Source organism: Pseudoliparis swirei, chromosome 5, assembly GCF_029220125.1.
Source record: "Pseudoliparis swirei isolate HS2019 ecotype Mariana Trench chromosome 5, NWPU_hadal_v1, whole genome shotgun sequence".
Classification (NCBI taxonomy): Eukaryota; Metazoa; Chordata; class Actinopteri; order Perciformes; family Liparidae; genus Pseudoliparis; species Pseudoliparis swirei.
In genome coordinates this window covers 12416087-12440757 of record NC_079392.1, presented here as the reverse complement: position 1 = coordinate 12440757, position 24671 = coordinate 12416087, and the positions used below count along the sequence as shown (strand labels likewise).

The window sequence follows — 24671 nt, the reverse complement described above, 5'->3', positions numbered from 1 at the left end:
CACTGTATATTAGATTTTGTACATGCAATGACTAATACGCAGTGATAGTTTTGTGTGTGTGAGTGTGGGAGAGAATGAGGGTGATGTGGAGCTGCAGGCCATTGTAATGAAATGCCCCCCCAACTAAAATATGATTTTGTACTGAAACAGGAGCTGCCTGTCTAGTGCTGATATAAATGAGGAAGATATAATCATTTTATTAATCAACACATGCCCCTTAAAACGCATTATTTTGCAACCTCTGATAATTTGTGAAAGGAAGCCGTCGCCTCACCCTCATTGTACTGAGAAGGAAACTACACTGGGCGATCCAACAGATTTCAGGTGATTATTGCTCGAGGCCTTTATGGATATTTAAAACTATTCAAGGTTTTTCCAGCACACGTTTGTTTTTTTGGTGAGTAAAAATTATATTTAAAAACTGTCATAACAAATCAAAAGGAGGCACAAAGAATATATGATGACTTTTGTGCCTCTGAAGCTCAGAAGTGAACAAATACTATTCTTGGTTATTAAAGAAGACGATTGGCTGACCACACTAAAATATAATAAAAAATGATGTGTGGAATTAAACGACGTGTCTATATTTTACAAATGGTTTTAATGTCGGAAAGCGAGTGAGGGCGATGGAAAGAAATGGCACGGGAACATCGTAGTGAAAATCTAGAATTGAGAGAACATAACAAAGACAGTACGGGCCATATTTTGAACAGTGTGTTCCGTTGAAATGTGTGAATATTCAGGTCGGCCGTGTGTGTTTCCTTCTTAGGGTTACGAGGTCGTTGATAAGCTCACCGCTCACTAGCGCCGGTTGCTGCATCGACCATCAGGACGAGCCAGAGTTCAAGCGCGGAAAAAAATATTTGACTGCTTATTAGTACATTTAACGAATAGTAGTCACAACCCCAATCTGGCCCCGTACTGTTTCAGACGCCCGTTTGGTTGAAATTGTAGATTAGAAGATAATGAATATTTTTATTCAGACAACATGTATTTATATGTTTCTTGTGCAGCTGTTTTCCAATGCCTTGTCATGGTTTATCGACTTGCTGTTTCTCAAAATGAATCCGTCTGATCATATCTGTTGATGTTAATCCTTGATTACTTCCCTTTTCTATGATTCATTGTTTTGCTCTTTTTATAAAAAATTATTTAGGGAGCAAAAAAAAGTAATCATCTGATTATGACGGCAACTAACACTTACTTTCAATCTTGATTTATCTGGCTATTATTGTCTCAACCAATTTTCTCGAGAAAACAATGACTGAGGGCATGAGGACGTCGTTGCATTCATTTAGAATCAGTTAGAAAAAGAAATCGTGGTGTTTGTCTATGGGATCCAACGTACAGTTCATCTGGGCAGTTGATTGGTTGTGCTATTCGGTACCCGTCCTTCAGGTAGGCCGACATCTCGAAAGGATCGATGTCGACGTAGGGGGTCTGCCCCAGAGTCATCAGCTCCCACAGCGTCACTCCGAAGGCCCACTGCGAAAAGCACACAGGTTAGAACCCCGAGCATCCATTTGCAACGTTTTCTAAACAGCTGTAACGTGTCACCATCACACAGGATAAACACAACCACATTTTCTATTCAGTGAGGAAATGCTCAAATGTTCCTCGGGAACAATGCGAGGAAATCATGCTCGAACATTTAAGACGGAATGTGAATCTCTGCTGCAAGTCTTTTGTTGAGAAAGCTGAAAGTAAACGGTCGGGTGGCCGTTGTGCTTAGGGAAGGCCGAGGGGGTCAAGGGCCCGTGTCAGCGAGGGCCCCGCCCTGCACATTGTTGAGCTGACCCTTCGGGCTGACCTCCAAGTAGGAAACAAGGAAAAGAGGTGTTCCCATATCAGTGTTACTTTTACCGTTAACCCACATCTGAGGTCATTCTTCAAACTAAAGCTCACAGAAGGTGTCGACGCCACACGTGTAATTTGGTAACGAGTGCTGCAGGAATGACTTCTAAAACCTGGAACCTTTGTCTCAAAGTCAATGTTTGTTTCCCCCATTGTGTTTTGGTAATAATAAAGTCTATGGTTAACAAGAGTGGAAGAGATGAAAACAATGTTTTATACATCTTGAAAAGAGGCGGTTGCCAACAGGTTCAAGTCCATCATTAATGTGGCAGCGGTGTCGTTTGATTCCAGCCTAATGTTATTTTAGATATTTTTTACTCTTGGTGATTGCACACTTAAAAGTGGTGCTCATTTGTGAAGATGTTTTTGCAATTACACAAAAATCCAATGGAAAAATCCCATGGCCGACAAAAATAGTCATCAATAGTGATTCAGCCTTCTCTCTAAGGACGCCGCTGATCGTTATCTGAAATAAAACCAACCTGACAGTGACTTGTGAACTTCTGTTGCGTTAGTGTGTCCTAACCTTTACCGCGGTGACACCAAACCTTTAAAGGAAGTGAAGGGAGTGATTGAGGACGGGGGCCACAGTGATGGGAGGGCTTCTGTCAACATCACTGCTACCTGTCCCAACAAGGCCTAAACATGCCGATAAGTCACTTTCTCAGTGTGCTAACCAGACATGAGGGGATAAGGCACTGATGTGCTTAACGCTGGCATGTGTGATGCTCGGATGATGCTACACAGCTCCAGGTACTTGTCTGGACTTCCCCTTAATGCTTTGTTGAATTGTAAAGCTCCGTTTCCTGTAAGTGGAGGGGGGGTGAAGCGATGTGACCATAAGAGGACTGCAGAGGAGTGGGGGCGTGTCTGACTCGTGCCCGAGCCATCTCTCGAAGGATCTGTCGGGCTTCCCGACTGTCTCTGCCGCGCCCGCTCCCCTATCCTGAGACAGGAAAGCTGGACAAGACACGCTGCACCTCCCTTCCCTTTGACACCTTGACCACGCAGCCAAGAACGGCTTGCATTACAATTGGTGACATTTCCGGCATCAACCTCCTCTGTACCATCAACCTTATGTAGCTATTAAGCTCGAGTTAGCGCTCGCGGTTGGATGCCTCCTAGTTACCATGTTTTTCTAAAATGTCCCCCCTTTATCGTACCACGTCTCGAGTTGTGGTCAGGGATGTGTTCAGCCAGGTCACCTGGTGAGCGACCTTGATGTTTGATCACAACATTCTGATCAGTTTATCTGTCCAAATGGATGTGTGTAACCAATTATGAACACATTCCTGAGATATGGCGTTCTCGAGGATGGGCCAAACGAGAGGTCACAGTGACCTTTGACCACCAAAATCTAAATCAAGGCATTCCCTCTCGGCTGTTTTGAGTTATCGTTGAACAACCCAAAAAACTATTGTCGGAGCGGAGGATGTAAAAACTCTTGAGGCGACAGTGTCCTCAGATGTTCGGTTGGATGGTTGTTGTTGCAAGAAGTAAACTGCATATCAAGTGCCGCGGTTCTTACCACGTCACTCGCACTGGAGAAGTCGTTGTTGAGCAAACTTTCCAGGGCCATCCAGCGGACCGGCCTGTTCTCATTATCCCCCAGACAGTGGTAATCCATGGGAAATAGGTCTCGGGCAAGGGCATTGTCTGTTATCTTCACCTGCATGTTATCGTCAATGCTGTGGGAGGGGGTTGGAGTAGGAAGGGGGGGGGGGAGAAAGACACACATGAGAGAGAACCAAATGTAAATTTACTACCAAAACACCTGAAAGAAGAACCGAGGGCGAATGAGGGCGGGGACACTCACACGCAGTTCCTGGCAGCGAGGTCTTTGTGGATGACCTCCCTGCGAGCGAGGTAGCTCATTCCACATGCGATCTGGATGGCCATGTAAACCAAGTCTTGTTGAGAGATTGCCTGAGAGGAAATGAGGGAGAGGCAATGGGCATTTGAGAAGCAGAGAGGAAAAACAAGAAATAAAAAAGGGAGGGAGTGGGGACAGGAGACCGGCGATGGTGGTGTGACTTTGCAGAGGTGAAGTTGGTCTTCTGTGTCAACTTGTTTTCATTTCCTATAAATCGGCACACGGTCGACCATGGGTCAAAGATGGGAGTTACATCTCAGAGACTATTTCAGTCTTTCAAAACAAGTGCAAGGCTGAAAAGGCACTGTCAAGGTGCCCTTGAGCAAGGCACTCGGATGTAAATGTCAAATGTCACTGTGTGCTGTGTGTGTGTCCATGTGTGACAATGAAAGTTGATTTACATTTAATGCTATCTAGCCTATGTTAGCATGATAAACCTATAAAAAAATGTTTTGTGCTAAAACACTGAACTAGCAACATGAGCGCCTTTGCATGCCGACCGTCAAGAATAAATATCTCTGGGTCCATCACGTGCCGACCACGAGGCCCAGAAAGACTGTCGGCAATAGGCTTACTTCAGGAGAGAGATGCCTCGATGTCTCCTGTTGAAGTTCATCAGCTTCCCAGTACGAGCACTTTGCGTAGCCCTCATTAAACCATTAGGTCCTGGAAGTTGTAGAACACACTAAGAGCCTAAAAGCGAGCTGAGACCGAGCAGTGGGAGGCGGGGTTGCTGTTTGGACTTCACCAATGAGGACGCAGTGCATAAAGATCTTTTGACCTCATGGCCCACTTTCATTGGCATGAACGCTCATCCAACAACGTATATCCACCCGTCGGTGTACCGCCACGCTGCTGATGTTGGTGTTCAGAATGCTGGGCTTGAGTACAGCCTCACAGAGCGGCTCACACGGCTGCAGACTCTGATTTATTGGTTTACAGATGATGACACTAATGCTGAAGATGAACAACAGAGGGGACATTTGATTGAAATTAAACAGATTACCCCTCACCGAGAGGTCGGAGAGGGAGACATTACATGAAGCCGTTTGTTTTGTGCTTCGTTTGTGACCCGGTCGCCACGTTGAAAACAACTTGCTCGTTTAACAGCTAAACAGTAATTAAAGGTTCAGAATCTTGCACATGCCACGAGGAGCACGAGAAGGAGCCACAGGGGGAAACCTGATTTTATTTCTCCCACAGATGATCTGTATATATTTTTGTATCCGATCCAATTCACTCCACCGACCAATCCCTGGCTCGGACACACATTGGGGGGGGGGGGGGGGGGAGTCTTTGAGGCAGCTTAATCTTTCTGGCAGTAGACATTGTAATACAACCTAGATGAATGAATCCCAAAACACTGGGAAAAAGTCTTGGCAATCACTGGAGGGAGATGAGAACATTTTCCATCAACAACCTCGAGCAAAACTGAGACATGTTGAGCTGGTACCCGGCTCTCTGTACCCTGCGCAGCAACTGCAACAGTTGGTTTGTCAGTGAAAGAAAAGGTCAAAGTGTAGAAAAGGTCAACACCTTTTATTTGTGTTTTTTCCCCCGCTTCACTGTTTTGTCTCCCAGACCAGATGTTCACTTCCAGAATGAATGCCACATTGTAGTGTTGTGCTCCCTCAGTGCTTTGACTCCCCTCTACTGATGCACCTCTGATTTATAGGTCAATGTTTATTGCAACAGCACAACTTATTGACTATGTCTTTGTCTCCTACAACTGCCAAAAGTACTTAATGAGATTGCAGAGAACGGCGGTGCTGGTGTGTATTACCTGAAACCTTCCAAAGCCGTTTGTTATGAATGCAAATGGTTGACAAGCTTCGTCTTGTGAATGTTTTGCTACATCTGTATCTTGCAGCTGATTGATTGGTTGGATTTATGCAGTGGCTTTGCCAAGCACATCAAAGTCTCCTCGGGGTTAACCTGTACAAAAGCCTGATTGTCTTTACATAGTGCATACAAATCTCTGCCTTGAGCACTAACTTCATGGCTATATCAACAGTCCTCCTCATAACAGTGTAATCAGTTGTTACTGGTTGAGGTTAACTTTGTGTCGACCTTCTGTCAGGTCGGAATCAGACCCTCCTTCCAATTTGGGGGACTTTACTTTCGTAGCTTAATAAACGTCTCGGTGCAATGCCATACTGACTCTTGAGGCATTTATTGTCATGGTTTCATAAGTGTTTGTATTTATATTGATATATTCTGGCTTACCTGTGGGTTGTTGGCCTCGGCGAGCTTGCACTGCCGCAGGAACAGCTTCAGATTCCCCCACGCCATGAAAGGCAGCATCACCATGGGCTTCTCTCCGTCCTCCGTGCACACGTTACTTATGGGCAGCAGGTTTCTGAGTGCGGAGAGACGGACCGACATGTTTTAACACAGCTGCACACACTGTTGATGCACGTGTGTCGAAGGGATTCTTGGAAGATGGAAGTGCGAGCGGGGTCATCCAAACTGTTGCGGAAGAGGAAGCGTCAGCGATGTTCGGACTCAACGGACCTCAAAAAGGAGAAAGAGGAAGGAGCGGGCCGACGTGACGACAATCTACATTCAATTAGGTAGCAGGCCTGCTGATGAACGCGGGGCTTCGTTAGCGACTGCAACTTGAAACTCACACCAATGCATTCACAGTGTGATCATTTCTTAAGCGAGTCATTTGTGAGTGTTGTGTCTATGTTGGAAAAGACGTGTTGTTCCCTTCACAGTCGACATTACAGCGTGTGCTCTGTGGAAAGCTGTTGTGTTCTTTCATCAGCGTTCACACCGAGCCATCCAAAAGAAAAGATTCCTCACTGACAGCTCAAACTGTTGCAGGAACACGCTTCACTGGTGATGATAAAGTTACGGCCTAAGATGCATTCCACATCGGGGTTTTAGGCCTTCTTTTGTTTTTTCAATTTGACTATTCACAAAATATTTTCGATTTAAATTGTTTTATCAACAAAAAGGCAAATGCACTGAAACACCAAACTAAACAGAACAGTGATTTGTGTTCGCTTCCACTCACCGATGATGAAGTCCACGGAGCTTGCAGCTTTCAGTCAACATCATGGTCACCTGCACCTCAGACGCATTATCTGAATTTAAAACAGACACATAAACGGATTCAAAACATGGAGCAATCTGGCAGAAATAGAGAATGTCATGTGGTGCTTGACTAATATGTGTTTCCTTAGCCAACACTCATTTGTAGTGGGAAACTTGACTTGTGCTGACTGAGGTCCGGTCTTTTTATCTGCGTGTGCAGCTTTGCCATCGTCTGATACTTATGGGAGCGGCATTGTTCTGCCGCCACCCCAGAAAAAAGGCGAGTGAGGAGGAAGTGAAGAGTTTAACAAAAGCCGAGACTGGCATGGGGATATTGTTCTCCGAGTGGTATCCACCCCTCCCTGAGTAAACACGGGAGAGTGCGGGGGTCAGAAGGAAGCTGGCAGAGGAAGCCGACACATGCCGCGATCTATTTCCCAACCAACACTCGACTTAGAAAACCTCTTTAGTGAGTTTACGTTATTTTTTAAATTTCTTTGACAACTACGCATTGAACCGTGCAGTGCGGCCAGGACGGAGCGCCTACCTTTCACCGACTTCACAAAGACCTGCTTTTCCTTGCTGGGGTCCTTTTCATCCAGTAGCACGCCGTGGAAGATGCGCCCGAACGTGCCTGTCACAAGAACAAACCAACAGCGTCTTTTATTTATTTGAGGTGAAAAGGGGGCAGCAAAGACACGCGGCCGGAGGCGCCGCATTCAAAAGATAGAAATGTCAGAAATGCCTGGCTGAGCTGTGGACAGAGGTGGACAGAGGTGGACATGCTTCTGCTGAAGACGCTCTGTAAAAAGGAGGTTAGGCAGCATTGGCTCGCTGAGAGACAAAACAAGAGAGATTCACGTCGGACATGGAAAGGCCAAGTGAGCACGTTCATCATCTCCTTTGTCTAAACTGTCACCCCATGGCTCCAGGACTTTGCAGAGGTAAAATGTGAGAGCATAAACCATCAACATAAACTTAAAAGAAAAAAAGGAAAAAGAATCCAGAGCCCCGGGGCTAACTTGTGCTTCGACAGGAGAGGAGTCGAAAGCACAACAACAGGGTTAGTGTTTAACCGTCTCCCTCAAGCCTGTCTGGACCTGCTGGCTCTCAAAGAACAGAACCCCAGTCAGAACAAGCGCCTCCGAGACTTGGCCTGGTTGTCTCGCATTCGTCTTTGCCTCTTCGTGTTTTGAAGATTTATTCATGGCATTGTGTACGTGGAAGGAAAGGTATACTCGCATGTACAGATGTTCGCCAGTGTATTTACTTGCAGACGGCTGTGGAGCACATTGATAATAAATAGATAAAGAGAAAAATTAAAATAAACACACAAGGCAAAATTACCCGCTGAAGTTTCCAGGTCGGCCATTGAAGAGCGCCAAACAGCTGTCAGAGCATCATCAACTGTCATAGAGCATCATCAACTGTCATAGAGCATCATCAACTGTCATAGAGCGTCATCAACTGTCATAGAGCATCATCAACTGTCATAGAGCGTCATCAACTGTCATAGAGCGTCATCAACTGTCATAGAGCGTCATCAACTGCCATAGAGCATCATCAACTGCCATAGAGCGTCAACAACTGTCATAGAGCGTCAAACAGACGTCAGAGACCGTCAGCAACTGTCCCGGCGTGTTTGATGACCACACCCAAACCAAGGGCAACTCGTCACAGTCGATCAAAGCTCTGCACATCCGGAGCGACTAAGAGATAAAGATTCAGAAGACAGCCGAGCAAATGGCAAGACCAATAATCTGGAATAGAACGGCTGCCTGAGGGTGTTCTCACATCTGGAGTTGGGTTTGTTTGGTCCAAATGTATTGTTCCATTTTAGCTGTGGTCCGGTTTCCTGCTCACACGGACTATTTACAAACTAACCGAGACTCAGCAGTGATTGACAGATGTTTACGGAGCACTGCTTTCGATGAGTCCAAGTATGTTCACAAAGAAATTATAATCATTAATTGCCCATTATTAGACTGTACGTCTACCGCACGTTAGGAATAATGACTAATGATAATAATTGACCTGGAGAATGAAAAGTAGTAGCTGTTCCGACGTGTGGCGGTGTGTTCAGGTTGAGACAGGAAGAAACGGGAGGCGTCTGGTGTCGTAATGATGGACGGCTTTTTATTACCGTTTCGGAGCTGTCACTCTTCTTTTCAGTGAACCGAAGAAGCACACAAGAGTTTTTGACCTTTTCATTTAAGGGACAGGCCCGCGCCAACATGCGTGCATGTTGAATTTCAATAATAATGGTCGCTTCCTGAACAGATTTCACAATCAGCAGATGGGTTTATTTATAGTGATTAGCTTTTGAAACAATACTAAAATCACATGTCGGCTATCATAAACCAAAGCCATTTGAACCAAAGCTTTGGAGCGACTGATCAACATGGTCGTCATCCCTGGAGCCGTGGCACGAGCAGGGACAGAATCTGTGAGGGCTCCAGTTACAGCTCAACAGTAACACTTTAAAGACCACAATATTACATGAAACGAAGACGACTGGCCATGCTCATTCAATTTCTAGAGAGAAACAACCCGCGTAAACCATCAGAGTAGCATTAACCCTTGTGTTGCCTTAGGGTCATTTTGACCCGAATCAATATTACACCCTCCCCCCGCCTTTGGGTCATTTTGACCCGATTCAATGTTTCACCCTCCTGTTACCTTTATATTTACTAACATATTTTACCCTTTGGGTTCAATTTGACGCCAGCAATTAGAACCTCCAGAAAATTATTAGAATTAATATTGTTTTCCAAGTTTAAGTGTGAGGCACTTTATGTTTGTTTGTTGACTACCGAAAGAACACCGACATTAAACATTGAATGGGGTCAAATTAATCCTAAGGCGGGGGGAGGGTGTAATATTGATTCGGGTCAAAATGACCCTAAGAGAAAACATTATGGTAAGACCTCACCAGAGAAGACTTATTTCCATCTTTTATAAGATCTTGTCAGCTGGGTCTCCAGAGACATCAGAGGACAAGAGACTTGCCTGGTGCGCAGACATAGGGGAGGAGATAACGGAGTCGGAATGGCAAAATATTTGTACCCAATCACAAACACAAACGTCTAATTCAGGTTTCAGACTGTTACAGTACAAATGGTCCATGAGGCTGTACATCACTCCAGAGCTTTTGAACCGTTTCAATGTTAATATTCCTGATGTATGTATTAAATGTGAAACACATAGGGGGACACTTTTCCATTGTTTATGGTCCTGTTCAAAAGTACAGGAATTTTGGAGGATGGCTGTGGAGACACTCTCAAATGCAACAAAGGTGGTTCTCCCTATGTGCCCAAGAATGTGTGTTTTGGGACTCATACCAAAGGACATTAACCTCAGCAGAGCTAACATAAAGATGGTTATCCTATGCCTACTACAAGCCAGACGGACTATTGCAAAATGTTGGAAATCTATACAGAAGCCGACTACCAAAGGCTGGTTAGAGGACATTGTACAAGTTATAGCCATGGAAAAAATAACATACTCACTGAAAGGAAAATATGCACAGTTTGAAGAGATGTGGACTTCCTTCTTGGACTTTGTAAAGGGCCCCAATTTATTAGGGCTCTAAAGTGACCTTACAGTCATGACCCATGTACAATCTCTGAGCAACCCACTGTCTAAATACCCCTCACAAATGTACCAATGAGTGTGCCATCCAGTATGGAGTGTCATTTTATATAATTTATTTAATTTTTTATCATTTGTATTTTTATTTTGTTATTGTCTGGTAACATGTTTCATATGTTTACTGTATTTGTAACTTGTTCCTCCTTTTAGGAGAAAAAAAAAGAAAAACCAAATAAACACATTTTGAAAAAAAAAAAAAAGACCCTAAGGCAACACAAGGGTTAAGAAAATTAGAAAAACACCCACACTTTTCACTCCCATTGTGATGAAGGGTTACATCGAGTGATGTAAACACAGCCAAACCAAACCCCAACACGGGACAATCTCCAGAGAGCGTCGTGCGTTCTTGTTTGTCCCCATCACGCCGAGACGATGCTGAATCGTCTCTAAAAGCATCCGGTGTCTAACGTGAGGGAGTCTGCTGGAGACAAAGCCGGCGCCCAAACAGTGAGGTTTCTCTTTCATTCGAAGCCAAAGAAAGGGAGAGAGAAACGTCACCGTCTCAGGCGTTCTGCCAATATGTAATTTGCCTCGGCAAGAACAAACTTTTTGCCATTTTTAGTTCATGGCAAAGTTTCACCGACACCCCGTCCGATTGAGGGAATGCGAATTCAACCCAAGAAGCAGCAATCATGTTCATAGGCCGCCTTTTTTCAGCAGACACACAAAAAGTAAATGAATACACCCCTCTTGTACGGATGCATTCATAAAGCTCCTGAAAAATAAATGGGAACATGTAATTCATCTTGCATCCGCTTGCAAACTGGCAACGCTCCTCAATGGTTACAACTCACAGCTGAGGCTCCTGAACAGTTACGATCGAGGCCCATTTAAAGCAAACTCCTTTAAAAGAGAAATGTTGGGCTGTGAAAACGATGGGGAGTTGTGATTGGTCACAAAACTTATCGGCAGCAATATTCAAATATCAGAATAGGGTAGTGTTACAGTGGCTGCTCTCCTGTGAGTTTATATCACCCGTTGTGCAAAGAACAAGATGGCATTCATTTCATCCCTAATTATATGGTTGGAGGCTACTTATAATTTTAAAAATATGTACCACTATTATATCCCCAGGTATCAGGTTTATCTATTAAGCTGACATCTCAGGCTTCTAGAGAAAATCATCTCTTTCATTCAAAGAAATAACAAAAGGATCATCAGCTTAATGGGATAGCTTGGGTGTGTTGCACTTCCACAAAGATCCTCTCTACGCCTTTTAATTGTTGCAACTTGTTGGCTATTTCTCTCTTCAGTTTGTAGAGGCTCTTGTTATTGTGAATAAATATATGAGACTTCAAGATGTTTTTGTCTTTCTCCTCAGAAATCAAAACATTATTTTAATGTATGACATATATAATCCTCAGATATATGATCGCCATTATCATCGTTTTTATTACCATTATCCATGTGTGTGCAATTCGTTTTTTCCCCCCAGAATTCTTTCCTAATAATTGATTCATTGCCCAATCCTAAAGCAGTTTGTCAAGTGAGATTAAAAGTATGAAGCCCAATTCTCAGAGCTCAGTACCATACTCCTGAGCAAAGCGAGGGGAAGAAATGTCAAATGCTCTGCATGACACAATCCTTGAGCTGCACCTACTAGAAGAGCCAAGAGCAGAACATTCTTGAGATGACGTTCCCGACTTTCTCAGAATACAAAAGTGGAAGCTAGAGTCGAATACCTTCGTGTAAGACGTCCCGCAGTGTGACTCTCTCCCTTGAGATGGCGATGTCTTTCACTTTAGCTTTGGCCTCCATTAGAGTCACACTCCTCAGGTCGTTCTTCTCAATGCGGAGAGACGGGTAACCTGAGAGGATGGATGGACACAGACACACACACACAGATGTAAACAAAATATTTAAAAAAAAGGGCTCGACAGCTCCTCAAACCCGGGTTAACACTGGGAAATCAACCTGGGGCACTCCTGCTTTCCATCACTTATTTGGAAAGTGAATGATTTAACTTACTCACAGAAAGGTTTCTTCATAGTAACCACACAGACTCCTCTTGAATTCAGTGAATTCCAGCAATTACAAGTAACATAGTTTGCCAGCCGTGTGCGGTACACTGCACCTGTTGCAGCAAAGCAACATCATCCAAAGTCCTGTATTACAGAACTTCCATTACATAACCTCCCTATTTACTCACTCAGTCGATAGCTGCTGGCTTGCTGAGGTAGACGAGAGTTTGGATAATTCTCTTCACAATATAAATTGTGTCCGTGTGTGTGTACACAATATGTAAATGAGGAGAGATAACACATTGTAAGCTCCCGGGCCTGCAGGCCACTGCGGCTCAGGAGGACTCGGCAAAACTGAGCTGCTAGAACAGCGGAAGAACCGAGACGCCAGATGAAGTCGGAGTCAATGGCGATCTCATGGGTCAATGTCGATCTGCCTCCAGGAGACAACAGGCCCTACTGGTTCTCCTGAGCTACATGTGATACTTGTACTTATCTGTCGAAAATGTAAGTTAAGAGCTTGATTTGTGAGACTAAAGCACGAGGGGTCAATCCCTGGCCTTGATTAATAGATACATAAATAAAACAAAATAGATTCCACCCAAGCTCAAAAGCTGAAAACGTTGCAACATAAGTTAAAAATGACTTTGATTAAAAGGTTAGATCTCTGCTGTGATTGTGAGTATAAACACAATACAGGTCCATGCTGCCCCCTGGAGGTCAAAATAAGAGAAACATGCATTTTTAACAGAATGACAGTGATGGGACTAAACTCTAAATATAACAATTAAAAAACACTACGATAACTGATACACTGATACATATGGGCAACAATGCAGTCTGTCGCACCTTTTTGTGCACTGCTTATACTTTCTCGCAAAAATACTGCCCATTCAAGTGGAAAGTAATGCCCCTGAAGAGGTCGGCATGACAACGGCCAGACTAGTGCTGTTTACACTATTCTGGATGTATTCAGATATTTTACTCATGTAAAAGGGTCAAAACTACAGTGTAAAAATATCGATACACATATAGTTCTGCATTAAAAGTCATACTCTAGGAAACGTATTTTGATGCTAAAGTAAAGCATCGAAATACATTTCAAGGACCAAACGTCAAAGTGCTCATTATGCAGGATGGTGCAGTTCAGATTAAAATACATAACATGATTGAATTATAATTATTGATGCATTTAAGTATTCATTAATTTAATATTAAGGCTAATTTGAATTACTTTATATACTCCGGGGTAGCCTGACCTATAATAATATAGTTTATGCATATTTTGTGTTAATTGTCTCAATGTGCAAAGTAATAATAATACTGTAACGGTTCTCTGGCCGTCACCCGTGGGTTACCCCATAAGCAGCAAGGATAAGCCACAACCAACGACGTTCTGTTCGATAACATATTTATTTCAATCCACACTCCAACACAGCAGACCGCATGACAGCGCCTTTGCTCACTCTTCTTCCCCCCCAACTCCAGCTCTGCTGCACTGTTATATGAGCAGCGTCGGCTGCTGCAGCTGACTGATTAACAACCAGCCAGCAGCCGAGGCCAAATTGGAGACAACTGCCACATATACACTTCGTAAAGTATAAAAATGTTACTTAATATTGATGTACTTGCATGTTACTTCCACCCCTGTCCATACGAGGTAGGAACGGTGCACACTGTGTGCTGTGCTTTACAATCATCTTTATGGTAAATAGTATGCCGTTTAGTATAGTCTGCATACTAACTTAAGTATACTTCATTTAATAATTTCTATCAACACTTGACATACTCATACTGTTTACATGTATACGATTGGTTGATGAGGAATGATTTCAGCATGGGTGTATACTAGCGTTTCTTTGGTTACTCGTGCACCTCACTTGGTGTGAGTAATAATGTAGAGGTAGTTAAGTCTCCAAAAGAATGAGTGGAAACGTTTTTTCTGAGCATCGTCATCAACTTGAGTTACATTTAACACCTCAGAATGAAGGATGTGACACAACGAGACTCATCTACAACTAATTTAATACATTTGTCTGTCATTCATCTTAAATTATTGAAGAACTATGATTATTTTCATCATTCAGCCATCAGTTCGTCGATTAGTTTTATAAACATTCATTAATTGGTTAGTCTATAAAATGTAAGAAGATAGTATCCATTTTTTATAATTAAATCACAAGTACTCAAGAGCCGGGTCTCTGCTTTTACAACAGAGAAAAGCACCTCAGAGGCTAGAACCATAGAACAACAACGAGAAGAATGGATCACTTATCACACCTGTTGACAATTCTTTTTCCGTGGATAAATTGGATTGATTGATATAATATTGTTTCAGCACTAGTTTATTGGGCCTTTCCGTGGCTCCTCAGTTAAACTCCCAACGCCTAAATGAGCATATGTGCAACTTACGAAACGCAGCACAACAAGTCGCCAAACAAAGAGGGCAGACAACGCGAGCGTAAAGCAGTAAATGTAGCAGCAAGGCGTTTGAGGCTTGAACAAGAACAAGGGAAGACTTCATTTCTATAAAAAAGCTGTACTGTTCCCCGACTGCTCACGACAGAAATACAGCCATGTTTAGAATTTATCCAAGCAGGGCCAAAATATGTCCAAGATTAAAGTGTTTCTGTCCATTACGACGCTGCACGCGATGACAAAATAGTGCGTTTCGTCTCTTCGGCTTCACTGGAACTTACTTTTAGTTTCATGTGGGGGAGCACCGGGGTTTTGGAAGGAGGTGGCAGCAAGCTGGAGTATGGGCGCAGAACCAGGGTGATTGTCTGGGGACGAGGGGAGAGGGGGAGGGAGTGGAGGTTGGGGGAGTGAGAGAAAACAAGTGATTTAATGGGATAGCTCACCCAAGTTACAACATGACCTCAAAGAATGGATGGATGCATACTGTTTGGTTGTACATCGTCAGCTCAAACACACAAAATCAAATCAAACCGGGCATGCATGCCAAGTAGAGTAATACAAATAGGCAATGAGTAATTTATAAAAAGTAATACAATGAGTGGATGATGGTGCAGATAGTCACATTAAGCTAAGACATCAGGGATGGAGGAGGGTCAAATAAAGAGCACAGCAGTCGAGATGTGGGTTTGCATCCACAAGAGGGCAACGAAGAATCGTATTCTGACAACGAGGCACATAAATACATAGCTGATGTGCTTTTCAAGTGGTTTCAAGAAGAAACCATCGAGATCAATGTGCCTGAGATCAAGATTCAAGTATTCAAGTAGGTGATTACAGTCAACGGTCTGATGTATCCCAACATATATTGTGTGACCAGCAGCCCGTCTACCAAACTGAATGTGGATGGAAAATAACCCGTGGATCTCACTGACAAAAACTTTGCGATGAGATGAATATTTTTGGAAAAACCTGTTCCTACCATTATGTTGTAGGAAAACTTTGAAAGAGTCCGGACAAAATCTTGCGACAACCCGAGGAAGACGGATCTCTCCAAGACTGTCGCAGAGTGACTGGGCTGTAAATGTGGATTATGACTTGATTTATACTTCACTATTATATACATTTGCATTTAATTATTCTTTCTGTTTGTGAATTCATTTTGATGGTGTTGGTGTACAATGACGGCTCATAATAACTTCCGTTTCTACTTCCAGTCTAGAAATAATAATAATAATTTATTTAGTTTTTTCCTTTGGTTTTTGTACGGATTAAACAAAAAAAATGACCTGTTAATGAGTAATCTTTAGAGGTTCTGGCAGGCAGATTGTGTTTCCGATGGACATAGACAGGGTGTTGGCTGGTAAATACAGAGATTAGCTGGTTAGCTGAGCAGAGAAACTGGGAAACGGCTTGCCTGGCAAACTGTTCAACACACCAGCACATCTAAACATGAGTAGTTGCATTGGTTTAATCCGTTTGGAAACCAGTGAACTCTCGAGCTCTCTGCGAGAAGCTAAATACACACTTTACAAAGTGTTTCCTTGAATTCTACGGCCAGAAGTCGTTTAGCATAAAGATGGAAAACGATGAAAACAGCTGGCCTGGCTTTGCCCAAAGGAGACTCTGCACGCCGACACCTCTCCAGTTCACCAATCAGCATGTCCAAACTACTTTCTTCAATTAAAAACCGAACAGTAAAAATGAAGTGTCGCGGTTTTACAAAGCGTCTAGCCTTTATGCTAAGCTAAGCTAACTGGCTGCATACTGTCACCTTACGTTCACACTGCGAGCGAGACAGCAACAAATCGACTAAGGTCTGCCGGAAACGTTGACGAACATTCATTGTTGTAGTTATGACTTTAAATACCACTGGGGTAAAAGAGTCATGCATCAGTTTGCAGCTTCATGTCAGCGGCGTCCTTTGGGAATGACTTGTCGCTTGTTGCCGTGTTGCTCGCAGGATTATATTTAACCAACTTGAAAAGTGGCAAGTGAATAAGCGTGTTTTCTGAGATGCATTCCTTTACAAAGACTATTACTATCGGTCTATTGCCGGCACACAACAGGCATGAACAGTCCACAAATTATGCAATTGCGTAACAATGTGAAACAGGTAGAAGGTGTATTATGGTCAGGTTAAACACATTATGAAATGAGAACCCTGGATCTCATTTTATGGCCGTATCACTTACACTGTAATCACAGCAAATAAAACACCAAGTCCACATTGTAAACAGCAAATTGATCAGAGCGTTTATATCGCAAAGCATGCCATGTTATTTCCACTCACTAATACATGACATAATTAGCCATAATTACAGTGGGTGTCAGCCGAGACAACAGAGGGCTGTGTGAGTAATCACACTTTGCCATCTGACACCACTAAATATTAACAAAGAACTCTACTGGAAGGAATTAGCTAGAGCTGAAATCCTAACAAAGTTCTCAGGTTTAGAATTTACAATAACTCTGTTACACCATGTCTGTGTTCAATTCCAATAAAAGGGGGCTGCTCTAACTGCAGAACAACTGGCCTGACCCAAAGCACACAGCGAGTACATCAACACATCGCTCAGACTGTAATGAGTCACAAGGGGTAGCAGCGACAACAAGATGGAGAACATCACTGCAGGGACTCCGTTCTTCATTACAACCGTATGACACCAGTTAAGCTAACTGGGTCATTCACAGTCGATCGTTGCATTTGGACAAGCATGAGAAGAGGCCGAGTCCGCCTGAATGTGCTTAAGCCCTTCTGGGTGCCATCTTGGACGTGTAATCGTCACTGCAAAAATGTGTGCAACCTGAAATGTGAACTGATGCTGCATCTCGTTACTTGGCTGCCTTTGGGTGTTGCGGTGAGAGGGGGAGTGAGATCTCTTACTGGTGACAGGGGCGACGTTGTTTGGCGTGTCCGCCCTCAGGTACTGCGTGGTCTGGGTGGACGGCTGAGACAGGCCCTGTGAGCTGCCGCTGTCACTCACACTGAGTAGACACACAGAAGAGGAGCAAAGAGCAGTTATCCAGAGGAACCAAGACTTGGTAAATCATTTCTGAATTATTAAGTGAAGTCTTCTGTAAAATCGACACATTAGTTTAAAAGTTGTAGATCCATGAAATGAGGCTGCACCATTAGAGGTGAACATCTTAGTTATGTGTAAATCACTGTCCAATCAAAAGCAATTACTGGTTATAACCTCAGGGTATTACATTTATGTGCAGATGTCTTTGTAAAAGTTGGATTGACCTTGTTATATTAACAAACATGGGGGATAGGTGTGTTTAAGAAATAGAAGTGTTCATGTAATGCAGGGTTAGAACGAGCTAATTTACCCTTGTGATTTGAGGCATATTGTTTCATTCTTGTGAAATGTAACTGGACATCTTCCCACTTTACATCATGATATAAGTACATTTCAATCAAAAGTCTAGCTCATAATGGTTGACAAGTAATCATGTCCAGTGAGCCGTGCAACAGTTACACCAAGTGCAAACATTTCACAACAAGTAATCTCGACAAAAGAACTAGTGTGTGTGTGTTTGTTTTAATATAGTGACGTGCTGATATCTACTTCTGATATAACCAGGCTTAGTTTGACCTTTCAAGCAGCGACTGCTCATTACAGACTCATTTAAATAGTAGCTCTGCAATTATCAATATTTTAATCAACAAATTTGACAATTATTTTCTCACTTCTTTTTTAGGTCCCTAATAAATCAAGACATTTAGATTAAGATGCCTTTTTTTGTCTGACCATCAATGCAAAAAACTAAATATGCTCTTACCGTCAAAAAATGCAAATATTTAAATTTGAGAAACTAAAATTAGCAAATTCTGAGCAGTTCTGCTTAAAGGTCCTCAAATGATAAAACTAATGCTTGACCTCGTGCTAATCAGAAAACAAAGTAATTTTTTTAAAGAAGGCTCTAAAGTTGACACAAGGATCCCTTTTGTGCAAAAGTGATCAAATACTTTGGCCAAACAACGTTACAGAGACTACATTGAGACAGATCCTCCCCTGTCCCAATGGCTCACATCTTAGTGAGGGTTTCAACTTGATGTAATCCTCTCCGTGGAGATGACCTGTTTTTGTTGGGCGATGAACGGCCAACATAACTTCCATGAGTGAGGGTCACAGCTTGGTTATAAATCTGCGGTGCCGTGTGCTGGTTTAATCCGCTTCTTTGCAACGAGTGTCCGCTGCTTCGCTGATATACATAACAAAAGGACTATGTTCTGTCTGGAAGCAGGACAATAAAAAGAAACAAACCTGTCCTCCATCTCCACCCTCTTCATGCTGTGCAGGTGCAGGATGGCCAGGATGATGGCCACCAGGAAGATGACAATGCAGCAGACGCTCACACTTATGTAGAACACCTGGGTGGAGGTGGTGGGGGCGGTGACACCGTCTACTGATGAAAGCAAGCCGCATGTTAACAATGAGACACGGCATAGGGGAAACTGGAGAGGGGGGGGGGGGGAGGGGGGGAGTAAGGCACACGGAAATACCACCCTCATTACAGCTAAAGCTTCAGCGGCAGTAGCAATAATATAAAGTAAGGCAATGAGATAAAGGCACGAGTGAGGAGAACTGTAAGAGCACTGAGGGGCTCCACTTAGGGTTAATGGAGGCATGGAGTAGTAGAGGCTGTGCCCGGGTTACAGTGTCTGAGAGGGTTTTCTCATCACCTCTCTAAAAGCCTCAGAGGGCCCCAGGTTCCTCTGGCCTACCCAAGCAGAAGGAGACAACCCTCTAATGGCACTTTGTTGCTGTGGAAGTAGGCTCACAAAGAGCCTGAATAATCCCACTGGAAGAGGACAGCCACTCTAAAAGGGGCTGGGGGGGTGGCAGAGTGCACTTCAGAAGGAGAATAAACCCTGACATCATACGCCTTCGTTATTAAAAGTTTTGACTCGCATGCATTACTGCACTATTGAGACTTCGCCGTACTAGTGCAGCCACTGTCTGATCAGGCTGATGCCGCGGATGATTGAAAATACGTGCAGATGGTACACAGAGATAAGCGGACCACGATGTGGGGGTGAGACAACTTACTTTCGGGCCGCGGAAGAGTGTTATTGTTGAGGGGAATGGGGCTCTTTGGGTCATCTATTCCTGTTCACAGAGGAAGGAGGACGGAGATTTATTATATCAACTCTACTCACAACTGATTGGCAGACTGCATTCACACACATCTGTAATATTCAGTGCAGTCTGTAATGCTCAAAGGAAAATAGACAACGCTTATGTGATGAACTATGAAACGGAAAATACATTTTCACTGTCATTATCTTTTGATGCGTCCAGATAATATAGAGCTACGTACTTAGTTCAACCACATCTCATGAACTCCCCGATAAATCGTCCCGCCGGCACATTAAGAGGCAACCGCTAAGTGCGAGAGGTATTCTTTGCACAAGACTTAACAACAACAACTCTGTAAATGTAGTTTGTGTGATTTAAAGTTAAAAGGTTGTCGATGGTGTTTTAAATCGGTGTCGAAAGAAAAAATGCACGAGCCTTAAAAAGGGAAAATAAAACCACCAAAAGGCTAAATGGCCGTCTCAGAAGTAGTGATGATCCGCTGTTAGCTTTTTCTGCTGCTTTAGTCAGTAAAGATCCAAATGTCTAGTGCCTCTCATTAGAGGGGAATGCCGTAGAATATAGCAGATGAATCAGCAATTACATAACTATTATTGAAGTTACATTCATATCAAACAAACTTCTTCTTCGTCTCATAGTCCTTAGTTCTCAAACTGATAGGTAGTACAAACTAAATACAAGAGTGCAAGATAAAAAGTAGAAGAGTCGAGTCTTGCAGCATTTTTCACTCTGATGGTTCCCAGTTGACAGGAAAGCACAACCTCTCAGGCCCAGGGCCACACAAACCTGAAATAGCTTTTTTTTTTGTGTATGTTAAGGGTTTAAGGCTTCTGGGTTTCTGTATTTAAAAATGAGTCAGTGAGCTCAGGGAGTGCAAATACAAAAGAGCAAGCACACGTCACAGTTTGTCCTCTGCTTGTGACACTCCAGGTGCAATCCAAGAAACACAGATGACAGGTACGATAGCCCAGCGGACACGCTGAGCACCGCTCAAAATAAAATGGGAAATACATTTGCTTCCAAAGGGGAACATGGCAAGAAGCCTCTTGGCCACACGTAATTATCTTCAGTATGTTTGAAAATAGCACAGAACTGAATGCAGAATGGGAAAACCTGGAAATCTCCCCGCTGCTGGAGTATCGACACACACACACACACACACACAATATGTGAAACATGTTTTTTAAAAGCACTCAGTAAGGCTGCACCACCTAACTAGTTGACTATTAAAAAAGACTTACTTTTATAACACATTTTCCTCCTCTTGAAGTTGAGCACTGTGTAGTTGTTGGCGTGGATGGTCAGATTGAGCTGCACTGTTAAAACAGCCTCTCCATCCACCTTGCCGGAACAGAAGAGGTCCACTCTGAAGACTGTAGAGAGACGCACACAACACACACATGCGCCATTTAGAGAAACGTGGTCTCTTGCAGTGTGTGACATCTGGTTTGAATCTACATTAGCATTCACAAGATGAAGATGTAAACGGTCCTGTACTTGTAAAGCGCTCTTCTAGTCTTGCGACCCCTCAAAGTGCTTTAACACTACATGACATCATTCACCCATTCACACACTAATGGGAGGAGCTACAGTTCCACCTCCACATGAGCAGTAACTAACATTCACACACATTCATGCACCGTAAACAGTTACGGGAGTAATTTTGGGGTTAAGTGTCTTGCCCAAGGACACATCGACGTGGGCTAGCGGAGCCGGGGATCGAACGGCAAAGGACGGCCCCGCTCACCCACTGAGCCACATCGCCCCAGATGCATGGGATTGCTGAATGACTCGTATGCGTTGGGCATGATCGGGTAATTTGTAACAATGTTGTTTACAACTTTTAACACCCCTACGTGTCGTATGTTGCAGTTTAGTTAGACATTGATGAAATTAAGTCCTGAAGGAAAAAGTTGAAAGCCAACGTTAAAACATTTTTGGAAATACACTAATATTTAAAAAGTCTGCAATGCAAACCCTAGCCCAAAAGCTCAATAATAAAATAATAAATACATATAAAAACAATGTGTAGATTCTGTATTTCGCTGTTGAGCTGGAGGCGATATACCGGGACGGACTGAATTTCTTGGCTCTAAGCTGTCGTCAGGCAGCAAAGACTCCAGTTATGGGTTCTATCCAAGAAATAACCTGCATGAACCAAATCAAGGGTTGCAGCGAAAATACCCATCCTCCTATTCATCTCATTATGGGCTGCGGTGGATGCTGAAATTATTTATTTTATTTTTTAAATGTTATGCAGCAGCCTAAGGAGAAAAGAAGGAGATAGGCCTCACATCCAGGTTAAATATTCAAAGTAAATGTGGTTTTTAAATCTGTTGGTGCAGACAGACAATCCCTCAGCACACCAGCAGCACTTTAACACACAAATGAGTCATTTAAGTGACTCCATCATACAACCCTGCACTAATCCCCCCAATAGAACTGCAACTTGATGGTCTAAAAAAAAAAGTTACACCCGTACGTTCAAACCGATACGGTTTTACATATTTTTAGTATCAATACTTCATTCGGAGCATTTGCCAACCGTCCACGGCTTTTTGTAAAAAAAGATAAAAGAAGTGAAATCTGGAAATACTTTGGCTACATTGCAGACAGTGAAGGAAAGCCCTCTGACTTATTAGAGACCCGTCTGCTAAACGTGTTTCAAAGCCACTCAGACCACGGAGGCAGCACGTCAAACATGGCAAAGCACCGTTCAGATGGACACCCCAAACTTTTTCAAGAGTTCAGAGAATGACAGGTAAGCAAATGTGATTATAAACAAGCTCACCCATATACAGACTAACACGAGTAGCCGTAGCCTAGTTTGACAACAAGCCGATATGATCATGAGGTACCAATGCACACACGTGTCCTAAATTAAACACAATTGATGCTAAATGGCTACACGCTGGTGGAGCCTGAGCTAATTATTTGTAGTTTTAGTTAAGGAAAAATAATTATTTAATGAATTAAGATAAAATATGAACTCTACAATTGCTCATACTTATGGAAGGAACTATGTAGTCATCTGGCCAGATAAAAAAAAAAAGTGTACATAGCCCTGTATAATCAATGATATGATGGCACCATGTAGTCTTCATTAATATCTTGCTGTAGGCTAACACTAACATTAATACCATTTGTTAAGTGTTGAAAAAGCTGGGAGGGAACAAGCTGGTAAAAAAAGAATCACACAGATGTTTTATTTATGACTATTCTAGATAAATATACGAGCATCGTATTTGTGGTATTGTAAAAAATTATGGTATCGTATCGTAAGTATCGGGTATTGTGATATTTATGGCAGGTACCTTATCGAAGTTATAATTTTGGTATCGTAACAACCCTATAACGTCGTAAGTTAAAAGACACTGTTGGAGGTCTGTCTTTTCCTTCCTCCATTTATGTGAACAACACCGATGCTGGAGCGAGGGCTGGGAGCAGAACGCCAGAGTGCGTGCTCTGGGTCATTTTATATGCAACCTATTTTGGCTCCATGCGCCACTGAACTACATTTTATTTAAAAGAACGTGGCTTCTCATCCGACGCTGTATCCAGCTCTCTTTATACATCCATGATGTGCACAACAGACTTCTGGCAAAGTTGCAATTAGTCCTCTCCTAATTTGAACGGGGATACAATACTTAAAAGTGTGCGAATGGCTCTTTTGTTTGTGGCTCTTCTAGAATTTCCTAATCTTTCACAGGTTTGTGACGCTAAAAACAACTTCACAATTTATCATTGGATGATTTTATTGTGAAACGTTTAATATAGCCCAGCACAAACAGAGAGGTATCTCTTCTTAACAGAGCGAGGGAGCCGACATGATGTGTTACTGAGTTGCAACACAAATTCAAGAGCATTTTCCAAAGATTCCAATTGACATTGTGAGAGAATTATGGATTTTTCAAAACCATTTAAAAAGAAACAAGGGATCCCTCCGAGTGCGGGACACAACAAAACGTGAGATGTTTGACAAACCAGAGGGAACACGGGGCACCTCCCCATGGGTGGAGATGTTGCTCTGTGGCTGGTTCATGGCAGCGGGGTTCTCCATGAGGAAGCCAAGCCGGTAGTCGACCTACAAACACAGGAATGAACGAAAGTTGTCAACGCATACACGGGTCGACTGGCATGTGGGTACAACTGCAGCATGTATTGAAGTGGTTGATCAACAATGGGGGCTTACCCTCGTCTTGGAATGCCATGAGAAGTGAAGGCTGTTGGTCTCACTAGGCACCGGCAGGGTGAAGGAGAGAGCGTAGTGATTCACCACATCGTCACGCACGTAGTAGAGCTCTGCATCCAGGCCTGTGTGAGGGCAGAAGACGGTGTATTTTATGAAAAATATTTTGGAAATCCAGAAGAAGAAAGAAGGAAAAAAAACTCACATTGGCCATAAAAGAACACATAGAGGTAGATAGGCACAGCCTGAGGAAAATGGTAAAATATCCACTCACACTGCCAGTTTGGATTGGGGGGAGGGGGGGGGGATTCCCCTACAATAAAGGAGATGGACTAACCACATCTGTTAGCACTTGAGACCTCTAAGTGACCAAAGTGAAAAACTTCAAAACGTTGAAGTGAGAAAACATTCAAATGACTGCAATTTTCTAACCACCTAAGAACAATCAAGCAGCCGAAGGGTTCAGAGGAAGGCATTGGAATGCCTGAGATGAAACGGGACTTTCAAACAACACCCAGTCTGTTCAACCTTTCAGACTTTTAGTTAAGTCGAGCATTAACAAGGTGTAGTGGCCAACT

General features: G+C 43.1%; 1 protein-coding gene across 1 annotated transcript in view; it reads right to left on the bottom strand.

Annotated features, from left to right (window-relative positions):
• ryk (receptor like tyrosine kinase) overlaps positions 1-24671 on the bottom strand; it is a 39247-nt gene that overhangs the window by 2192 nt on the left and 12384 nt on the right. Inside the window, exons 2-15 of the mRNA XM_056414586.1 lie at positions 24097-24218; positions 23889-23988; positions 21146-21277; positions 19857-19916; positions 19071-19212; positions 17684-17784; positions 15081-15164; positions 12103-12228; positions 7317-7403; positions 6750-6819; positions 5954-6086; positions 3671-3780; positions 3383-3542; positions 1349-1485 (exon numbers count right to left, since the gene is read on the bottom strand). Of these exons, the coding sequence (XP_056270561.1) occupies positions 1349-1485; positions 3383-3542; positions 3671-3780; positions 5954-6086; positions 6750-6819; positions 7317-7403; positions 12103-12228; positions 15081-15164; positions 17684-17784; positions 19071-19212; positions 19857-19916; positions 21146-21277; positions 23889-23988; positions 24097-24218 (1564 nt within the window). The remainder of the gene's footprint in view (positions 1-1348; positions 1486-3382; positions 3543-3670; positions 3781-5953; positions 6087-6749; positions 6820-7316; positions 7404-12102; positions 12229-15080; positions 15165-17683; positions 17785-19070; positions 19213-19856; positions 19917-21145; positions 21278-23888; positions 23989-24096; positions 24219-24671) is intronic.